Source organism: Narcine bancroftii, chromosome 2 (genome assembly GCF_036971445.1).
Source record: "Narcine bancroftii isolate sNarBan1 chromosome 2, sNarBan1.hap1, whole genome shotgun sequence".
Taxonomy (NCBI): Eukaryota; Metazoa; Chordata; class Chondrichthyes; order Torpediniformes; family Narcinidae; genus Narcine; species Narcine bancroftii.
In genome coordinates, this window is record NC_091470.1 from 96,959,183 (window position 1) to 96,980,437 (window position 21,255).

General features: G+C 39.8%; 1 protein-coding gene across 18 annotated transcripts in view; it reads left to right on the forward strand.

Annotated features, from left to right (window-relative positions):
* Nucleotides 1-21,255, forward strand: part of polb (polymerase (DNA directed), beta) — a 67,481-nt gene that overhangs the window by 6,045 nt on the left and 40,181 nt on the right. For all 18 annotated transcript variants that reach the window (XR_011351514.1, XR_011351515.1, XM_069917556.1 and 15 more), the window contains exons 2-10: nucleotides 127-184; nucleotides 623-689; nucleotides 868-942; nucleotides 3,365-3,423; nucleotides 9,947-9,996; nucleotides 10,357-10,408; nucleotides 12,476-12,530; nucleotides 14,899-14,971; nucleotides 16,616-16,686. Coding sequence is in view for 16 of the 18 variants with exons in the window: in XM_069917556.1 (XP_069773657.1) it covers nucleotides 127-184; nucleotides 623-689; nucleotides 868-942; nucleotides 3,365-3,423; nucleotides 9,947-9,996; nucleotides 10,357-10,408; nucleotides 12,476-12,530; nucleotides 14,899-14,971; nucleotides 16,616-16,686 (560 nt within the window). In the remaining 2 variants the exon portion in view is untranslated. The remainder of the gene's footprint in view (nucleotides 1-126; nucleotides 185-622; nucleotides 690-867; nucleotides 943-3,364; nucleotides 3,424-9,946; nucleotides 9,997-10,356; nucleotides 10,409-12,475; nucleotides 12,531-14,898; nucleotides 14,972-16,615; nucleotides 16,687-21,255) is intronic.

Here is a 21,255-nt window from a genome sequence, read left to right on the forward strand (position 1 = left end):
AGGTTGCTGGCGCTGCAGTAGTGCTGCACGAACCACTACATTAACCATGCTGCTCTATATATTGAACATTCCTTTCAAAAGCTTCTGTGCACATTGGGAATAAACTTATGGTTCTTTTATTTGCAGAACTGGCTAACTTTGAGAGGAATGTGAATCGAGCAATGCACAAGTACAATGCTTACAGGTAAATCCAAAAATAAGTAGAATTGAAGTTTGTAAGATCCCAGTTAACAGTTACACTTTCAGCCCAGGCCATCTGACAAAATATTGGCCTACTCAATAAATCTGAGCTCACCACCCACTCCTCCCATTGGATCCTGGATTCTTACCACTTGTGATGTTCTCAACCAAAATTTTTAGTTCTGACCTGGATTCAAGCATTGGCTCTCAATGTGGACTATGCGATTGAGTTTGCTCCAAGCTTGGATTTGACATTTTATCAGGTTTTCAGGTTGTAAATAGAAATGCTTTTTAAAATTGTTAAGATTGTTCTATTTGAGACTTCTCAGCAAAAGAAAAAGGATGAAATATTTTTAATAAATATTTTTCATGGGTTTTCTGTTCTATAGATGCTTTCACAAAATAGGCATGTTCAGTGCTTCATTTTATTCTCTTGTGGCAGGAAAGCAGCTTCAGTCATTGCAAAATATCCAACAAAGATCAAGAGTGGCGCAGAAGCTAAAAAACTGGTGAGCATTTTTGTTTTTAAAACATTATTATAATTTATGAAAATGTTGTAAAACTAAATTTATTTTGCCCAATTTTTGCATCATTTAAATGATCTTAAGTGGATTAAAATGACAGGTAAGCTAAACAGAAGTGTTGTGCGATATGGAATGCATTAATTTGTATTTCCAATGCTCTTAGGAAGGAGTTGGTGACAGGATTGCCAAGAAGATTGATGAGTTTCTGGCGACAGGAAAGTTGCAAAAATTGGAAAAGGTAAAGCATGGATTTTTAATTAATTAATTCAATTATATTAATCAGTAAAACATAAAAATCTGCAGACACCGTGGTTGAAGTAAAAACACACAAAGCAGGTCTTTATATAGAAAAGGTAAAAATACATTATCGACGTTTCGGGCTTGAGCCCTTCATCAGGTATGGAAAAATGCCAGCAGACATCTGAGCAAACGAGTAAGAGGGGGTGGTGTGGTCGCAAAGGCTAGAGGTGATGTGGAGAAGGGAGGGAAGTGACAGCAGCATTCAAGAGGAGGAGGGATGGCTGGTTGAAGGGAGGGAGGAGAACTGGAAAGGGACAGGGGGAAGAGGAGAGCGGGTTAGCAGAAACCAGAAAAGTTGATGTTAATGCCATCTGGCTGGAGAGGGCCCAGATGGAAAATCAGGTGTCGTTCCTCCAATTTGCATGTGGTCTTGGTAGGATAGTATATAAGGCCATGGACAAACATGTGTGTATGGGAGTGTGATACATAACTGAAATGGTTGGGAGGTCCCTGGCACTGTTGCGGACGGAGTAAAGGTGCTCAGCAAAGTCAAGCGATCTCCCAATCGGTGTCCAGTCTTTCTGATGTAGAGAAGGCCACAAAGGGTCCGGTGGCTTCACACGATTAATTCGTCCCAATTTTTACTCACATGAATTCATGTTAAGCGATTAATAGAATCAATGGGAATAATCAGAATGAATCTCCATCCTTTCAGATCATCCATCAAGGCTTGTACGCTGTTAAAAGTTGTTTTTAAAACACATTTTTATAATGCCAAAACTGTTAAGGTTAATCAAAATAATTATGATATTTTTATTGATTTCATAACTAAACTATTGCTTGGAAAAATATTGTCCAAAGTTGACTGCACAGATTTTGATTTTATTTATCATTATGCAATTTCCTATAGATACCGATTGCTTTTTCTAAATTGTTGCGGACTTCCATGTGAGGATCGACATTTAGATAAAAATCCTTGGCGGCTTCAACAAGTTCAAATTTCAATTTTGAAAAATTTCTGGAAATTTTGCAGTAGCATTTTTATCAACGCTGGCAGCTTCCCCTGTAATTCTTGTGCTGTATAATCTTGTGCGATGTTTGAAGTGGTCAAACCAACCTAAACTTGCAGCAAAAGTTTCTGTATACCCTTAAAATTTATTTTCTTTAAGCATTGAAAAGATGTTTAAAGCTTTGGTTTGAATGTTTTTTTGAACAAAATGGTATTCGCTTTTGGTTACAATCTTCAATCCAAAGATGAAGTAGCTGATCTATTTGAAACATTAATGGACTTCTGTTTTGAGTAATTTGCAAGTTTAGAGAAACTGATTTCACTTTACCTTGTTCTTTATATTCGTGCTTCTTACTTAAAATTGTGCGTACCGTTGACTCATTGTAGTCCAGATCGTGTCCGATTTTTCACGTTGCTGGCACCATCGTCATGTCATTTAATAACTTCAAGTTTTTATTCTCAAGTAATTGCTTTTCTTTTCCTTTTAATATCACTGTCGGATTCTTTTCCACATTTTCTTTTATCCATATTTAATAGGGGGCAAACATGGAGTCTGACTGCCATTTGTGCATATTTTATTTAGGGCCATTCACACAATCTACTTGTAACTTGAGTTTTCCAGAAATTTCCAGAACGATCTTGAGGTACTGAATAATTATATGTGAGAAACAGGAAATAGTCATGGTAACTGAATGACACGTTGATTGAAGTAGTGTATAGTGGGGTTTGCCTGTACATGTTAGTTGTAATTAATTTCCTTTTCATAAGTGTGCTGTGCCTGTGGGTGGATGGGTATTGTGTGTTTAATCCTTGCATTCTTAGGTGTGTGAAAATTGAGCAGTGATTTATTTGCACCCGATGTGTAGCCATTTGAGTATTATCCTGGGTTAGTCTGTGAGTGTGTGCCCTTTTTTGAGTTCCCCTGTGCATAAATAAAGATCTCTGTTTGTTGATTAATATAATTGATTCCCTTTGTACCCATCAAACCTATTCTGGACACAGCAGTTACATGAGGTGAAAAGAAACAAAGCTTTTACATAAATGTGCTGTAGCCCATGGGAGTGGGGTGGGGTGGGGGGGGGGGTGGAGAAACGCAGTGGTGGGCGTGCTTAGGTTGAGAATGGCTGCTTTAAATCATGGTGCAGCCATGGATGATGCCATTTTGGACTTTCTCAAAAATGTCAGCACGTTGGAAGTAGAGGAATTGGAAGGCATTTGTTGGATAAATGGATGAGGATGAAGGAAGGAGAGGGTTATATTGTTGGTAGGGTGAGGAACAGAAGGAAGAGAACAAAATGAATCGTATATTCTGTTATGGACCAGAAACGCTGACTGAATGGCCTGTTTCTGTGTATTTGGTACTGCTTTTTCATGTTTTCATTATTACACTGAAACTCTGCTTGCATTCCAGATTCGTCAAGACGATACCAGTTCATCTATCAACTTTTTAACAAGAGTGACTGGAATAGGGTAAGTTCTGAAGACATGACCATCTATCAAAGTGGAACTTCTGTTACTTGGCAAAATGAAGAGGGTTCTTTGTATCCCAATCATTTGGGTTGTGTGATGCCTCCAGTATTATTTAATCACAAATTAAGGCAGCACGGTTGATGTAATGGTTAGTGCAACACCTTTGCAGCGCCAGCGATTGGGACTGGACCTGGGTTTGAATCTGGCGCTGTCTTTAAGGAGTTTATATGTTCTCCTCATGTCTGTGTGGGTTTTCTCTGGGGGCTCCAGTATCCCCCTACCCTTCAAAAATGTGTAGGTTGTAAATTGGGCGGCATGGACTGCCTTGTTACAGTGCTGTATGTCTAAATTTAAATTAATTTTTTTAAAAATGAATCCACAAAGGCCTAGAGATGAAAAGTTGGCAAAGCTGGTACAAAGAACAGGAAATGAAATGTACTGCTTTATTTGTTAGCAAAGAAAATGAAAATGAGGCAATATATCAGAAGAGATCTGAAGCAGAAAATCACAGGGGGTGTTCAATGAAAAGTATGCTGTTTCTATTTTCTGAGTTGATCCTTGGTGAGTAAGAATCCCTTAGCAATATGGACAGATATTCTATGGGTTTCCTCCAGGTGCTCTAGCTTCCTTCCACCTTTCAGGACCAATGTGGGTCAGTAGGTGAATTGACCACTGTAAGCTGCGCCCATTGTGGGGGTGAGTGGGAATGTGGGGATAGTCGAACAAAATGTGGTGGATTAATGAGGGTTCAATGTAAAAGAGTGTCTGATGGCTGGTGTAGTAGGTGAAGAGGCCTATTCCTGCTTTTGCATGACTCAGAATGATTGGCTCATTGGGCAACAGCAAGGAAGGAGTCAAGTTTTTGCCATCTGATTGGACAAGTACAACCTGTCGAAACAGCATTCTCCATTCCTCAGTGCAAGACACACAGACACAGCACACACATGCAAACAATACATATGCAGGACAAGTATTTATTTTATACAGAAATAAATATTGTTTCATGAATATGAGAGTCTCGGGTGGTTAGTGTGAGCTGCTCCTTTGGTCGTTCAGTGTTCTCACTGCCCTTAGGAAGAAGCTGTTCCTCAGCATGAGGGTGCTAACTCTGATACTCCTGTATCTCTTTTTGATGGGTGCAGCTGAAAGATGCTGTGTGCGGGGTGGAAGGGGACCTCAATGATTTTGCGCACCCTCTTCAGTCAATGATCCTGGTAGATCAAGTCGGAGGGGGAGGGGGCGGGGCGGGGGAAGGGAAACTCCAGTGATTTTCTCTGCCACTCTTATGGTCCTGTGGATTGATCTCCAATTTATTTCTCTGCAGCAAGCATAACACACTGTGATGCAGCTGGCCTGGAGCTTGATAAAGCTCCTATGGAAGGTTGACATAATGGTGGCCAGTAGCCTTGCCCGCTTCAGTCTTCTCAGGAAGTGCCATCGCTGTTGCGCCTTCCTGACAAGTGAGGAGATGTTGAAGTGTCCACAATAGGTCAATAGTTAAGTGAACTCCAAGGAACTTGGTGCTCTCTACTGCAGAATTGATGATGTGTGGCGGAGGGTGGTTGTTCCTGGTCCACCTAAAGGAGGTAGAAAGGCAAATGTTGCCTCTCTGGAGTTGAATAAAGAGGTGCCATGTGAACGGGAGTGGAATTCAGAAGAATGTCACACATCTTGCTGGCATTTACTGCAATGCACAAAAGTGCTGGAGAAATTCAGCAAGTCATGAAGGGAATATTCCCATTGGAATCCTGAAAGGGGAGGAGAGCGAAAAATGGCATTGTGGAGGATATCCCATTAAATAGGCAGAAGGTGAGCTCTACCTTTGTTTGGGGTAGAAGTAATGGGAATGCAGTAAATGAAATGAGCGGGGCTGAGAATCAGTCATATGGTGGAGGGAAAACTGCCCACATGACAATAAATATTGGATAATGGCTTGTCAGAACTGATGAAATACAGATGGAAAAACAGCAATAATGGTCTGGTCCTTTCGAGAATAGAACAGCAATGGCAGTATTACAGTCCTTGTGCTAGGAATGAGGACTGACTGCTAGTCAAGAAAGAGAAATGTTAGAAATGGAATTAAACAAGAAGACAGCAGACACTGTGGTCAAGTGCAAGGCAGGTCATACAGCACCTGCAGATTTTCTCTAGCGCATTTGTGTATTACAAAATTAGAAATGGATCAGGTGAGAAAGTGAGAGCAAGGTGGAAAGTGGCAGCAAAGGTGTCGGAATCTTGTAATTATGTATGAGAGTGGGAGGCAGTACTGAAACAATCACTGGGGGTTTACAAATTGGGTTGTGACATGAATTTAACCTGACAATTGGCAGGTTTTTTACCCATATACAGACCAATTAGTGGGTAAAATTGAAAAAAAAACTGCACAGGTAAGCAAGCCACCTCGGAGGTGGATTTCCAACCCGTGTACACGCACCATGTAGCTGCAGTCAATTTGTAAGGGCCAGAGTGGTTCTAGCAGCTTGGGGGATTATGGGAAAGAAGGACAGCCATTGCTCCTGCCTCCATTCCACTCCCCCCCCCACCCGCCGCTGGCACCAACAGCATTCTCCCTCCACCATACCCCCCACCCCCACCAGCCCTGACAGTGTTCCAGCTCCGTCTCCGCCCTGATTCCGCGCCCTTTTGGAGGCCAACAAAGGGAACGGGGGATTCCTTGCAGGGCCTCCAGCAACGCGGTGAGTGTGTGACATGCCACTCGCTGTGTCACCGAAGGGGCGGGAGCACCTTTAAATTGCCTGGTCGCTGTTCAACCAGGCAATTTAGGGCCCAGTGTGTAAGGGGCTGCAGGGGCCCTCTACACTGTTAGGATACACAGGTCCCAAGCAGCCCCAGTTTGTATATCACTACTAATGAACCAGAAAAGAAGGCAAGGAAATGAGCTGAACTGAAACAAAGAATGTTCCACATATCACACAAAGTGCTGAGTGTAGCCTGTGTTTGCATGTTCCCATGTGTGTGAGAGCAGGGAATGGCTCAGATAGAGGTGCCAAGGCAGAAATTCCAAGGTGCACATGGACAAATCTTTGAAAGCTGTAAGATAAAATGTGTATGGAATATTCAGCTTTTTCAGAAGATTTGGTTTACTTTTAATGCTTCTGACCATTGAATAAAAAGTTCATAGCTTATGAGGAATGAACTTAAAGTCAACCAATTCTTTAATAGGTAGCTTGTTAGATCACAGCTGGAAGGTTAAGGAGGATTTCAAAGCCTTGGACAAGGTTTTTTTTTAAAAAAATTATTTTTCACACTGTGAACCATATCAATCAAAATACATACAAACATTTCCCTCTTAAATATAGAGTGTAATTTTCTCCCCTTTCCCCCCTACCTTCCCTCCCTCCTTCCCACCTCCCTCCAAACCCATTAAACGTTCAACATATACAATACATTAAACCCATTAAACAATGTCATCACACAATGAAAATAAGCAAGAAAATTATGTCATCCACTTTTACACACTGGATCAAGTCATTTTGTCTTCTTATCATTTTAAGGGGTGGAGGTCTGAGGCAAGCCCTCTCTGTTGTGTTCCATGTACCAAATTTGTTCAAATAATGTGACTTTATTTTTTAAATTAAATGTTATTTATTCCAATGGAATATATTTATTAATTTCTATGTACCATTGCTGTATTCTCAGGCTATCTTCTAATTTTCAGGTTGACATAATACATTTTTTTGCTACAGCTAAGGCTATCATAATAAATCTTTTTTGTGCTTCATCCAAATCGAGGCCAAGTTCTTTACTTCTTATATTACTTAGAAGAAAGATCTCTGGATTTTTTGGTATGTTGCTTTTTGTGATTTTATTTAATACCTGATTTAGATCTTCCCAAAACTTTTCCACTTTCTCACATGACCAAATTACATGTCCTGTTGTTCCCATTTCCTTCTTACAATGAAAACATCTATCTGATAATGTTGGATTCAATTTTTTTAAATTTTTGGGGCGTGCAACCAATTATATTGTATCATGCATAACCTTGTGTTTATTATATTCTTCATAGTTCCAGAACATACCTTTTCCCATATTTCATTTTTTATCTTAATGTTTAAATCTTTTTCCCACTTTTGTTTGGGTTTATAGCTTATTTCATCATTTTCCTTCTCTTGCAGCTTGATGTACATATTCGTTATAAATCTTTTTATTATCGTTGTTTCTGTAATCACATATTCAAAGCTGCTTCCTTCTGGTAACCTCAGTTTGCTTCCAAATTTGTCCTTTAAGTAGGCTTTCAGTTGGTGGTATGCAAACATTGTACCATGAGTTATTCCATATTTGTACTTCATTTGTTCAAATGATAATAAATTATATCACAAAAAACAATTTTCTATTCTTTTAATTGCTTTTCTCTCCCATTCTCTAAAGGAAAGGTTATCTATTGATTTTACGTCAATAATAATTTTGGTAGTTGTTAATTTGTTTTTTTTCCTTTCTTTGTGAATCTTCTTCCATATATTGAGTAAATGATGCAGTACTGGTGAACTTTTATTTTGCACCAGCTTTTCATCGCACTTATAAAGTATATGTTCTGGTACCTTCTCCCTTATTTTATCTAGCTCTATCTTAGTCCAATCTGGTTTTTCCCTTGTCTGATAAAAATCTGATAAATACCTTAATTGTGCTACCCTATAATAATTTTTAAAGTTTGGAAACTGCCAACCACCTTGTTTGTACCACTCTGTTAATTTATCTAACGCTATCCTCAGCTTCCCCCCTTTCCATAAGAATTTCCTTATTATTCTCTTTAGTTCATTAAAGAATTTCTCTGTTAAGGGAATTGGTAACGATTGAAATAGGTATTGTACTCTTGGGAAGACATTCATTTTAATGCAATTTACCCTCCTTATCAATGTTAGTGGCATTCTTTCTAATGTTCTAAGTCTTCTTGTAATTTCTTCATTAATGGCTGATAATTTAGTTTGTACAGGTGGCTTAAATTATTATCTAGTCTAATACCTAGGTATCGGATTGCTTGTGTTTGCCATTTAAATGGTGATTCTTTTTTAAATTCTGTATAATCTGCATGACTTATTGGCGTCAATTCACTTTTATTTGCGTTGATCTTGTACCCCGATATTTCTCCATATTCCTTCAATTTCTTATGTAGTTCTTTTATTGATATTTCTGGTTCTCTTAAGTATACTATAATGTCATCTGCAAATAAAATGATTTTATACTCCTTCTCTTTTATTTTTATCCCTTTTATTTTATTTTCTGTTCTTATCAGTTCTGCCAATGGTTCTATTGCTAAAGCGAACAGTGAAGGAGATAGTGGACATCCCTGCCTAGTTGACCTACTTAATTTAAATTGTTTTGATACATATCCATTTACTGTCACCTTCGCCAATGGTCCATTATATAATGCTTTAATCCAATTAATATATTTTTCTGGTAGGTTGTACCTCTGTAATACTTTGAATAAATAATTCCATTCTACCCTGTCAAAGGCTTTTTACAGCCACTGTTGGTATCTTATTTCCTTGAACTGCATGAATTAAATTAATGAACTTACAGACATTATCCGCTGTTCGTCTTTTCTTAATAAATCCAGTTTGATCTTGTTTTATTATTTTTGGTTCACAGTCGGCCAATCTGTTTGCTAATAATTTTGCTATTATCTTATAATCTGAATTAAGTAGAGATATTGGTCTGTATGATGCTGGTGTTAATGGATCCTTCCCCATCTTTGGTATTACTGTAATTATTGCTTTCTTACATGAATCTGGCAAGTTTTGTGTTTCTTCTATCTGGTTCATTACTTCCAGGAGAGGAGGAATTAATAACTCTTTAAATGTTTTATAGAATTCTATTGGGAATCCATCCTCTCCAGGCATTTTATTGTTCGCAGCTTTTTTAATATATCTTGTATATTTCAAATGGTTTTATCAGTTTGTTTTGCTCCACTTCTTGCAATTTTGGCAGTTCAATTTTAGCTAAAAACTCATCTATTTTGTCTTCTTTCCCCTCATTCTCAGTTTGGTATAATTGTTCATAAAATTCCTTAAAGTTCTCATTAATCTCCATTGGATTATATGTAATTTGTTTGTCCTTTTTCCTTGATGCCAATACAGTTGTTTTAGCTTGTACCTTGGGCAAGGTTTGAGGAGGTTTACCAAGATGAAATTAGAAGAGGTTGAACCTGAAAATTTTGTTTGAAAAATGAAGAACAATGAAAGTCGAGTCAAATAGTTCTTCTGACGTGTGAATCAGTATCTTGATGAAATATATTTAAAATAACAGGCAAAAGAGAGTAAAAGGGAAATGAGGTGAAATATTTGGTGCCTGGATACCTTCCCAGGGCTAGTGATGGAGGCTGAAACAATGGGAGCTTTTAAGAGACTCTTAGACAGGCACATGGATGAAAGAAAAATAAAGGGTTACAAGGTAGGGAGGGTTTGGTTATTTTGGTAGGAATATATATGTTGGCACCACATCGGGGGCCTATGTTAGAAGGTACTGGAGCCGGTCATGCGCACTAATTCATGTTGCCATTTTGCAGACCTGCTGCAGCGAGAAAGTTTGTGGAGGAAGGAATCAAGACTTTGGATGGTATGATTTTTAAACCCATTTATTCTTATTGCTAAAATAGTAGGTAATAATTTTGTAAAATAATTCATAAAAAATGCTACCAATAAATAAGGATATAAAAACCTATCTACAATCCATGCTGTCAGAATCATATCATATTTTAATATTCTGTTACTGAATAACATTTCTGTAGTGAAAAGCAAAAATCTGCAGATGCTGGAGATTAACAATAGAAAATGCTGGAAATGTGCAAAGCAGCAGGCATCGGGAGAGAAAAACAGACTTCAAGTTTCATCTCCTTCTTGCCAATAAAGCATTTATGTACCTTGAAGTCTAAGTGGTGATTAATGATTTGAAATGTAATTTTTTTTAAAAATGTAGATCTGAGGGAAAATGAACATATACTCAATTATCATCAGCGGATTGGCCTGAAGTAAGTGCTTTTGTGGTAAAGTTTTCATAATTTGCAGCATGGAATTGAACATTAATGGCGTAAGATTTGGGGCAACAGGGAAGAAACATGAAAGTCTGCAGATGATGTGTTTGTACAGGTGCACAATCCCTTTATTTGGACATCTAAAATCTGGAAAGCTCCAAAAACCGTTATTTTTTTTTCTGTGCTGGTACAGCGGAGGGAGAGAGAGACGGCAGCATGACTAGGTTGGGTGGGGGCAGAGACAGCAGTGCGATTCGGGTGGGCGAGGGGGGGGAGAGATGGCGGCGTGACGAGGTTGGGTGGGGGAGAGACAGCAGCGCGACTTGGGTGGGCAAGGGGGGGAGAGAGATGGCAGCGCAACTCAGGCGGGTTGGGGGGGACTTTTGTTCTGAAATCTGGAAAAATCTGAAATTTGGAACACACTGTCCCCTGAGGGTTCCATATAAAGGATTGTGTACCTGTGGTAAAAACACCCAGAAATGCTGGAGGAACTCAGCTGGTCTCGCAGTATTCATAGGAGGTATATATCACCGACGTTTCAAGAAATAAGCAAAGAGCAGGAAGGCATCAGAATAAAGACTGAAGACTGGCCAGTGAGACCAGACCAACTAAAGGTTTTAATAGGATATGATAAGAGGAGAAGTGAGGATTGATTTTTGGCTCCAAGATGCACCGTGAATTTGAGGTTGGGGTGGAAGTTGGCAGCAAAGTGGATGACGTCGACAAGCTCCTTGTGGATGCATGAGGCAGCACAAAAGTGTAATGGAGGAAGAGTTGATGGACCTTGCCAGTGTAGGCTTGTAGCATGGATTGCTCCATGTAGCCAACTGAAGGCCAGGCATAGTTGGGGAGTGTGAGGAACTGTTTGCTTGCTTTATGTTATTGAAATGTCTACAAATATAATATAACAAAATGAATCCAAAATGAAAATGCTTCAAATGCTGGAACATTAAAATGAAACATAAATGCTGGAAATACTTGGGAATCAGGCAATAGAATAAAGGCCTTTCATCTCAGCTGGGAAAATTGGGGGTAAAATGTTTTAAAATGTAATGAAAGGTGGGTTGAGTTTGGCAGAAGGGTACAGAGAAGAAGTGAAAATCCCCGATGGGGTTTACCTCCTGAATTTTTTTGTTCATTGCTGAAGCCTTTTTGCCACATAATCTCTGTTGCTATAACCTTGTAATGCACAGTATTTGTGTCAAAATGATCTCCACATGATTTTACAAAATTAACACTTTCAGAAAATGGACAGGTGGGTATATAGTCTCTTAAATCTGGAGATATAGACTGAAGGGCATCTTTGTAATCATAGCCTTGCGACTAATTCGAAGAGCATGTTGCTTGAAGAAAGGTTGAGTGAGCTTGGGCTTTTTTTTTGGAGTGATAGAGGATGAGAGGTGACTAAATGGAGGTGTATAGGATTATGAGAGGCAAGGATAGGTGGACAAGCCACTCCTTTCTTCCAGGGTGGCAATAGCCAGTACCAGAGGACATCTGTTTCAGGTGTTTGGGGAGGGAAAGTTTAAAGAGATATCAGAGTTAGGTCTTTTACATAGAAAGTGGTGGTAGATACCTGGAATGCATTTCTGGAGTTCGTGGTGGAGACTGATATAATTGCAGCATTTAGAAGACTCTTGGATAGGCACGTAGATGTAAGAAAAATGGAAAGTTATGTGCTGTGAGGGAGAGATTAGTTGATGTGGAGTAGGTTTATCTAGGTCAGCACGACATTGTGGGCTGAAGGTTCCCTACTATGCTTTACTGTTCTATGTTCTAATTTTTAAAGTTTTGCCTTTTCCATTATAGGAGCAGGAAGGTCAAAGTTTTATTGGATTTCAGTATTCAGCTGACCATCTTGTTTTGCTCCTTGGTTAATATGCAAATGTTGGATAGTTCTTCTTTCATTCTGTTCATTTTTAATGCCATCCTGTTATTTACATTAACCACATAAATGTAAGACCCGTGCATTTTATCTGAATATTTAATGAATAGACATTTCCCTTAATAAAAGAATTTGCTTGAAAATGAATGTTTGCTCAGTTGTTTTATTTATCTCTGTAGATATTTTGAAGATTTTGAAAAGCGAATTCCTCGGGCAGAAATGCTGAAACTGCAGGTAAGGCCAGCTTAAATCGCACCTGGCCCTAATGCAGGGGTCTCTCCCTGAAATGCCAAATTTTGCTTGGCTTCCAAAGATGCTGACTGACCCGCTGTGTTTGTCTAGCAGCTTTCTTCTATCTTTAAACTGCATCTGATGATTCAGTAAAGTCTTCTTGTGAAGCTTGTGCATTTGACAAGCATCAGGCTCGGATAATATTGTGTAACTGTGGATCCTATTGGATAGAAAATATTTCCACAGATCCCAGCTGCTTTCTTTTGTATACCCCTCATTCAGCTGATAAATGCTAATGCATCTCTCTTATTTTCTCAAGACTATCTATAAAACTCCAAACTTCAAACCTTGGAATTATTCTAGTAAACCTCCATGCTTTTACAAAAGTGTGGTGCTTAGAAATTGATATCCCTAATTGGTTTTGAACAAATGTTTTTGTATCATTTTAGCATTATTTACCAACTTGTGCTTTGTGCCTTTGATAATAAAGTCCAAGATCCCATATTTCATGAGTGAATGTCAATGTGATATGTCATCTTCATAGAATTGTAGACCAATCATCCCTTTTAAAATCTACCCTTAAAATTCTAGTAGTTGCTCCTCCCTATAAATCTTGCTAAAAATTATCTGCTATCACGTCAAATTTATGTCTTGAATTTCCTGTGGGAAGTGGTGTAGCTAGTAGAGCCTCTGCCTGTCAGTATCGAAGACCCACGTTCAATTCTGACCTTGGGTGGTGTCTGCGTGAAGTTTGCATGTTTTCCCTGTGACCAGTGAGTTTCTTCTAGGTTCTCTTGGGGGGGGGGGGGGGGGAAATGCTATGTAGTGTGTAGTGGGAGATTCCTTGTACAAAGAATTAGAGGGGACCCAAGTCCTGGATGTATGTTTTATCTCTCTTGGGAGGGAATATTCACGATTATGTTGATATGATCTGAAGTATTGTCCAAGCAAGCTGTCTAAAATAAGCTTTTTGTCCGTTACTTGTACTTCCTCTGAGGTGATTGCAGTTAACAGCTTCTTAAAAATATCTGCGATCCTCGGGTCTGCGCCCAAGATGGTGGTGCCTGTGGTCAGCAGCAGCCACAAGGGGTTGCAGACTCCAGGAAAGGAAGGAGTGGCACAGGGTACCAGAAAACAGGGAGAACCCCCACCCTCCATATGAGGAAAAGCAGAGGACATGACTCATAGTCCCGTGATCATGGCGGCAGATCAGTGAGGAGCTCTGCAGCTGAAAGACCCACACGTGCGGCAGCGGGCTGCTGGTGACTGAAGGCGAGGAACCCACAGAGGATGCGGGTGCGGACTGCTGGAGACTGGCTCAAAACTGGCTAAAGGGGTGCCAGGTATCGGAACTGGGATGTGAGAGGGCACTGAAGGATTCCTGTTTGTATTGGAGGATCAGATCTGCAGCTCAGGTTGCCGTTGGTTTGGACTGCACTCTATGTGGCTACAGGAGTGCTGGAGGCCAATTTACGGACACTCAGTGACTCGGGGGAGAACCCTCTTTTGCTTCTTTCTCTGACTGTAAGAGGCACTTCAGGCAGTTTCTGCCGATGGCGAATCTGTCTGCGTTACAGCAGGCAAAAGCAATTTCGTGTTATTACCATGGCGATAAATTGAATCTTTACAGCAGGCAAAAGCAATTTTGTGTTATTACCATGGCGATAAATTGAATCTTATTAAAATCATGGCTTCATCTTCATTTCTTTAATTGCTCTTTCAACTAATATTCCATCATGTTCTATATGCCTCAAAATTCTCTTTCCCCACAGCAAATGTTTGTGAAGCATATTCCAATAGCCTGTTCTGTGCTTTTCATTGGTTCACTTGAATGCACTATGAACTGTCAATTGTCCATTGATTAAGGAATTTTGTACCCTCTCTCTACTTTCCCTTATTGGTGTTGGTGAAAATGGAGATAGTGTGAGAGCCATGAGCCTTCCTTGTCATTTAGCAAGGTGATGGCTTGATCAGCTTGCTAAATGACAAGGAAGGGTACAAAATTCCTTTATCAATGGACAATTGACAGTTCATAGTGCATTCAGAATATATCCATTCACTAACATCTACTATCTTTAGGTAGAGTATTGCCAATTCACCAACCTCTAAATCATGTCTCATTGTCACAGTCCTGAATGGCCAACTGCATATTCTACTCCTAGTTTTCGTCATTCATCCAAAGTATTTAATCTCTTTCAGAATTTTCACCAAAGCCTTGTTTTTCAGCTTGTTACAGCTCTCATAGGGTAATGATGACGTTGAATTTTATTGCTTTAGAGTTGTAGTGAATTGAAGATCTGGCATAGATCACACCCAGAGCTGTGACTTATCTCATGAATTATAATTATTTTTGTCACCCTCTACTCTTTAGGCTATAGTTCTGTCGGAGGTGGAAAAACTAGATCCTAAATACGTTGCCACCGTTTGTGGCAGTTTCCGACGAGGTTGGTGCATTCTTCATTTAGCATTATCAATAAAAACAAATGAGATACTTGCTCTTGTGGCTATTGTTGCGTGAAAGATGGTATATGAATCGTAAAAATGTCAGCCCAAAACCAGAGGTCGTCTTGTAAGCCAAGTGTAAAATCCGAACCTTAACAGCGAAGTCTTGGTGTTTTTCCCCTTCCTGCCAAGTATAAAATCCGAATCTCAACACCGAAGTCTCAGCGCTCCCCTGTGGGGTCCATCTGCCCAATTCGACTGCCATCGGCTCTGTACAGCCTTTGAAAGGCTTGTTAAAGGTGCCGACGATGGTTTATTTTAAAATATGGTAATAAAATTGAACCTTGACTGGGTAATTTACTTTTAAAATATTGTGACTGCATCACTTCCTTCCAGTGGTAAGTGCCAGATCTGGAGAAATTTTATACAGGAAGTGTAGCTCAAAACCTACATTTTAACGGGAAATTCTGGGGGTGGGAACATCTTATACCCCAGCATGTGCGGTAATCCAAGATTCCCTTTTGATTATTTAACTACTTTCTCACCTCCTCGAAAGATCACTGGAAATGTCACCTATTCTTTTTATGTTGTCTGTGTTAAAGTTAAGAGTCTGAAATGGAAGTTACTAAAAGTGGAATGGCTTCACAATAAATATTTCAACCATTTCTAATAAGGAAGTCACTTTTTAGCAAAACTAACTCGATTTCGACAGTAAAAGAAGTTTGGATAGGTACATGGGTGTGTATGGAGGGCTATGATACAAGTGTAGGTCCGTGGAACTAAGCAGAATAATAGTTTGGCAGAGATTAGAAGGGCTGGAGCAATGTTTTGGTGCTCTAGAGCTCTATGACTCTAAATCCCAAGTACTTGCTACAATTAAAAAAAAAGGCATGCTTTCTTTTATCTTTGTTGCCAGTCAAGTTTATTCTATGATCTTTGGTGATTTCCCTGAACACCACTGACTGTCTCATATTTAATTTTTTTTCTGATTCCCTTGCAATCCATGCCACTTATTTGTCACTAACCAGCCTATTGATATGGTGTTTCCTTTATATATATGACTATTCCCTTGTCGTTCAGTATGGCTCTAGGTTTTAAGTCATCTGTACACTTGGAACATGCTCTGCAAATTCAAATCATTGATATAAAGCAAAATTATGGTCCTAGTACCAACCTCTGGGGAATTCTATATACTTCCACCAATCTCAAAAGCAAGTTTGCTATATTTGATTCATCAAGAAAATAGGAGAATGAGTTAAGAACTGTGAATATTGGTAAATTGACAGAAATGTTTCCGACCTTGAGTGTGCAAGTTGAAGATAAAATTAAAGATTTAAATTAAAAAACCCCTACATATTTGCAGTGAACATTATTCAGGGCGAGCGCAGAATGGGACTGGGTGAGTGCTGACTGTGATCAATCATGGGACTTAAAGAGTTAGGAACATTATTGGAAATGTAATGCCACTAGTTTTATTGTCTTTGTTCATTTGTGAACAAAGAAAATAACTTTCATATTAGGAAAATTTGTGATATTTTCCTATCCATTAAAAAGAAAATTGTTTAAATACTATGAAATTTAGAAATGTTAACCAGTATGGATGAGAAGAATGATTCCTTGTGTTTCTTTTCTCCTTTTGTCTTCAGGTGCTGAGTCCAGTGGTGATATGGATATTCTTTTGACTCATCCAGACTATACTTCAGAATCTTTAAAAAGAGTAAGTTTTAATTACCTCTTCTTCTTTGGCTTGGCTTCGTGGACGAAGATTTATGGAGGGGTCAGCTGCAGGCTCGTTTGTGGCTGACAAGTCCGATGCGGGACAGGCAGACATGGTTGTAGCGGTTGCAGGGGAAAATTGGTTGGTTGGGGTTTTTCCTCCTTTGTCTTTTGTCAGTGAGGTGGGCTCTGCGGTCTTCTTCAAAGGAGGTTGCTGCCCGCCGAACTGTGAGGCGCCAAGATGCATGGTTTGAGGCGATATCAGCCCACTGGCGGTGGTCAATGTGGTGTACATAAATCCCAAGGTAAGGTGATAATAGTAGAATGCAATTCATAGAGTCCAACACTGAACTACATCAAGTTCAAATTTATTATCATCTAATTATACAAATACAACCTGGCAAAACAGTGTCCTCCAGTCCTCGGTTAAAAAACATGCAGATATACATCCAGGCATAGCACACATACAGGAAAATTACATGGTGGAGGGGTAGCAACTATTCATGAACCTGGTAGTACAAGTTTTAGAGCATTATAACCATTTACGGAGCGGTAACAGACCATGTCAGCCTTTCGAGTCCGCACCAGTTCACTAGAACAACTCCACTAGCTCAAACCTCCCTCTCTCCGCCAATAACCCTCCAACCCTATCACCTCCATGTACACATCCAACCTTCTCTTAAATGACAGAAGGGACCCTGCCACAACTATCTCATTCGGAAGTTCATTCCATTCTGCCACCACTCGCTGAGTGAAAAAGCCACCTCTAATATTTCTCCTGAAGTGTTGCCCCCTTACCCTTAACTTATGGCCTCTTGTTCCAACCTCCCCTGCCCTCAGGGGATAGAGTCTGTTTAGTCTATCTATTCCTTTCATAATTTTAAATACCTCTATCAAGTCCCCTCTCAGTCATCTACATTCCAATGAATAAACTCCAGTCTCCTTAATCTCACCCTGTAATCCAGATAACATCCTTGTAAAGCTTCTCTGCACCCTCTCCACCTTATCTAGATCCTTTCTGTAATTTGGAGACCAAAACTGAGCACAGTACTCCAAACCTGGCCTCAATGTCTTAAACAGCTGCAGCATCACCTCCCAGTTCCTATACTCTATACTATGATTTACAAAGGCCAGCATACCATATGCCTTTTTAACCACCCTGTCTACATGGGAATCCACCTTCAGTGAACTTTGTACCATAACCCCCAGGTCCCTTTGCTCCTCTGCATGCCTCAATGCCCTCCCCTTAACTCTCTATGTCCTATTCTGGTTATTTTTACCTAAATGCAACACCTCACACTTGTCTACATTGAATTCCATCTGCCATCTTTCAGCCCACTCTTCCAAACAAACCAAATCCTGCTGTAATCCAAGAAAATCTACCTCACTATCCACCACTTCCCCTATTTTCGTATCATCCATATATTTGCTTACCCATTTAACCACACCATCCTCTAAATCATTAATATAAATGATAAACAACAAGGGATCCAGCACCGATCCCTAGGCACCCCGCTTGTCACAGGCTTCCAACATGACCTACAGTTGTCCACCATGACTCTCTGCTGTCTATCTCCCAGCCACCTCTGAACTCATGTCACAATCTTTCTACTAATTCCCAGTGACTTAACCTTCCTTATTAACCTTCCATGCAGAACCTTATCAAAACCCTTACTAAAATCCAAATAGATCACATCCACCGCTCTACCTTCATCCATCTTTTTTGCCACTTTCTCAAAAAACTCAACAAGGTTCGTCAAACATGACTTTCCTTTTTCAAACCCATGCTGGGTGCCCCTAATCAATTCCTGCCTATCCAGATATGCATATATACTATCTCGAAGAATACCCTCCATAACCTTCCCCACCACTGAAGTTAAACTTACTGGCCGATAATTACTTGTCCTACACCTACTGCCTTTTTTGAACAATGGAACAACATTTGCAACCTTCCAATCCTGTGGTACCACCCCCTCCTCCAGTGATCTTTGAAAAATCACTCAGTGCCCCCGCTATTTGTTCCCCGACCTCCATTAAAGTCCTGGGAAAAATCCCATCAGGACCAGGAGACTTATCCACCTTAATTGACCCTAGAAGCTCCAAAACTTTCGCTTTACTAATCCCTATCCTCTCCATAACTAAACCCTTTGCCTCTCTTATCTCATATAGCTCAATGTCCCTTTCCCTTGTGAATACGGATGAGAAAAAGTTGTCCAATATTTCTCCCATCTCATACGGTTCTTGACATAGTTCACCGGCCCCATCATCCAGTGGACCTATTCTATCCTTAACCCTCCTTTTATACTGTTCACATATCTGTAAAAATCCTTAGGATTCACCTTCACCTTATTAGCTATGGACATCTCATACCTTCTTTTTGCCTTTCTAATTTCCCTCTTAAGCTTCTTCCTGCAATCTAAGTAATGACCATACATCTCCTCAATCCCTTGTTTTTTATATTTGGTATAGGCCTCCCTCTTGTCCCAAACCAACTGCATCTCTTTCCTGATGTTTTTCTAGGTATTTTGTGACAAACATAAACTTAAAAATGTTAAAAGTGGCAGATTGAATTTAACTTGGAAAAAAATGTGATGTTTTACTTTGGTAGATTAAGCCAGGACAGGACTAACAAGATGGAGTTCTAGCAAGTGCTGTAGAGCAAAGGTTTTAGGGTATAAGTGCTTGGGTCCATGAAAGTTGTAACACAGTTAGGGTGATGTGCTTGCCTTTGTCAGTCATGGCATAATTCAGTACAGGAGCAGTGTGTTAATGTTACATTTGTACAAAACTTTGAGACTGCACTTAATTATTAAGTTGAAAAGAGTGCAGAAAGGGTAAAGGATGACTGTCTAAAATCTTCAGAGGGGTATAGAAGGTAAATAATCATAGGCTTTTCTCTCTAGGATAGGGGAACTTAAAATTAGAGGGCAAAGATACTTTAGTGAGAGGGAAAAGATATAAAAAGGACCTAAGGGGTGCCTTCTTCACAAGGTGATGGGGACATCAAAATTAGTTTGCTTGCATTTTGTGAATGACTATGTGGTGAGGCACAATTTTAATGCTATCTACAAATATCCTGATGATACCATGGTTGTCGGCAGAATCATAGACGGCTATGAGGAAGTGTATAGGAGCGAGATAGATCAGCTGATTGAGTGGTGTCACAACAACAACTTTGCACTCAATGTTAGCAAAACCAAGGAGATGAATGTGGGCTTCAGAAGGAAGTCAGGAGACATGAACCAGACCTCATTGAGGGGTCGTTAATGGAGAAGGTCAAGAACTTCAAATTCCTGGGTGTCAACATCTCCGAGGATCTGTCCTGGAGCCTCCATGTCAATTCAATCACAAAGGCTTGCTAATAGCCATACTTACAAAGTTTGAGGAGATTCGGTATGTCACCGAATTCTCTAGATGTATCGTGGAGAGGATTTTGGCTGGTTGTATCACTGCCTGGTACGGAGGTGCCAACTCTCAGGACAAGAATAAAACTTCAGGTTTGTTAACTCAGACTGCGACATCACTGGCACCGGTCTTCACTCCATCGATGACATCTACAAGAGGCGATGTCATAAGAAAGCAGCCTCTACCCTCCAGGACACCACCATCCAGGCTGTGCCCTCTGCACTCTGCTACCAACAGGGAAAAAGGTACAGGAGGCTGAGGTACAGCGGCTCAAGGACAGTTTCTTCCCCACTGCCATCAGATCCTGAATAATCAATGAACCAAAGACACTGCCTTACTTTTCATGCTCTCTTATTATTATTTTTTATAATAATTTTGTAAGATTGTTATAATATGAATGTTTGCTCTATGATGCTGCCACAAAACACTGAATTTCATGACTTGTTCATGCCAATAAATTCTGTAGACTGAGATGTTTGGAGAATGTAGTAGGGTCCTCCTGCTACAAGGAAATTCTAATCAACGTAGAATTATAAGGGTTGGCAGCTGATCCTCAGAAATAACGATACAGTAGTTGAGGAAGGGAAGGTTGAAATTTGGAACACAGTTGATAGATTTGGCTATTTGAGATGAGAACAGGAGATCTTTGATCTGGCGTTTGTAATACTCCACCAGAGGCAGGTATAACAATGCTCTGTCAAGGTCTCTCAGTCCTTTTATTTTAAAGGAAGCGAAGAAGTTATTGCATGAAAAAGATATAGGTGTAGGATTCAGTAAACAGGAAGGGGGCGAAGCAGAGGATCCATCTGACAAGAATATAATTTAAACCAGATGTACCAGGATAATCATGATGGTAGATTTTGAGAAAGAGGAGTGCAGTGCAGGTTATAGAGGACATGTCCATGTGTGTAACTGATGCAGCCACTAGGGTGCATTAGAGTATCTCTCTTGCTCTTTTCCAAATGGTTCTTGCGATTGCATAGTTAAGAACAGAAAATAGATAAGCCCTCAGCAGCACAGGCACCGACTGATCTATGAAAAGTGAAAGAGTCATTCTTCGGCTCCATGACCTCTCGTTGTTTTCCATTGAAAACCTCTGCTTTTCATTTCCACATGTTCCCTCTGATATTTCTACAACTGGTTTTTTTTTCTGTTTTAATTCTGA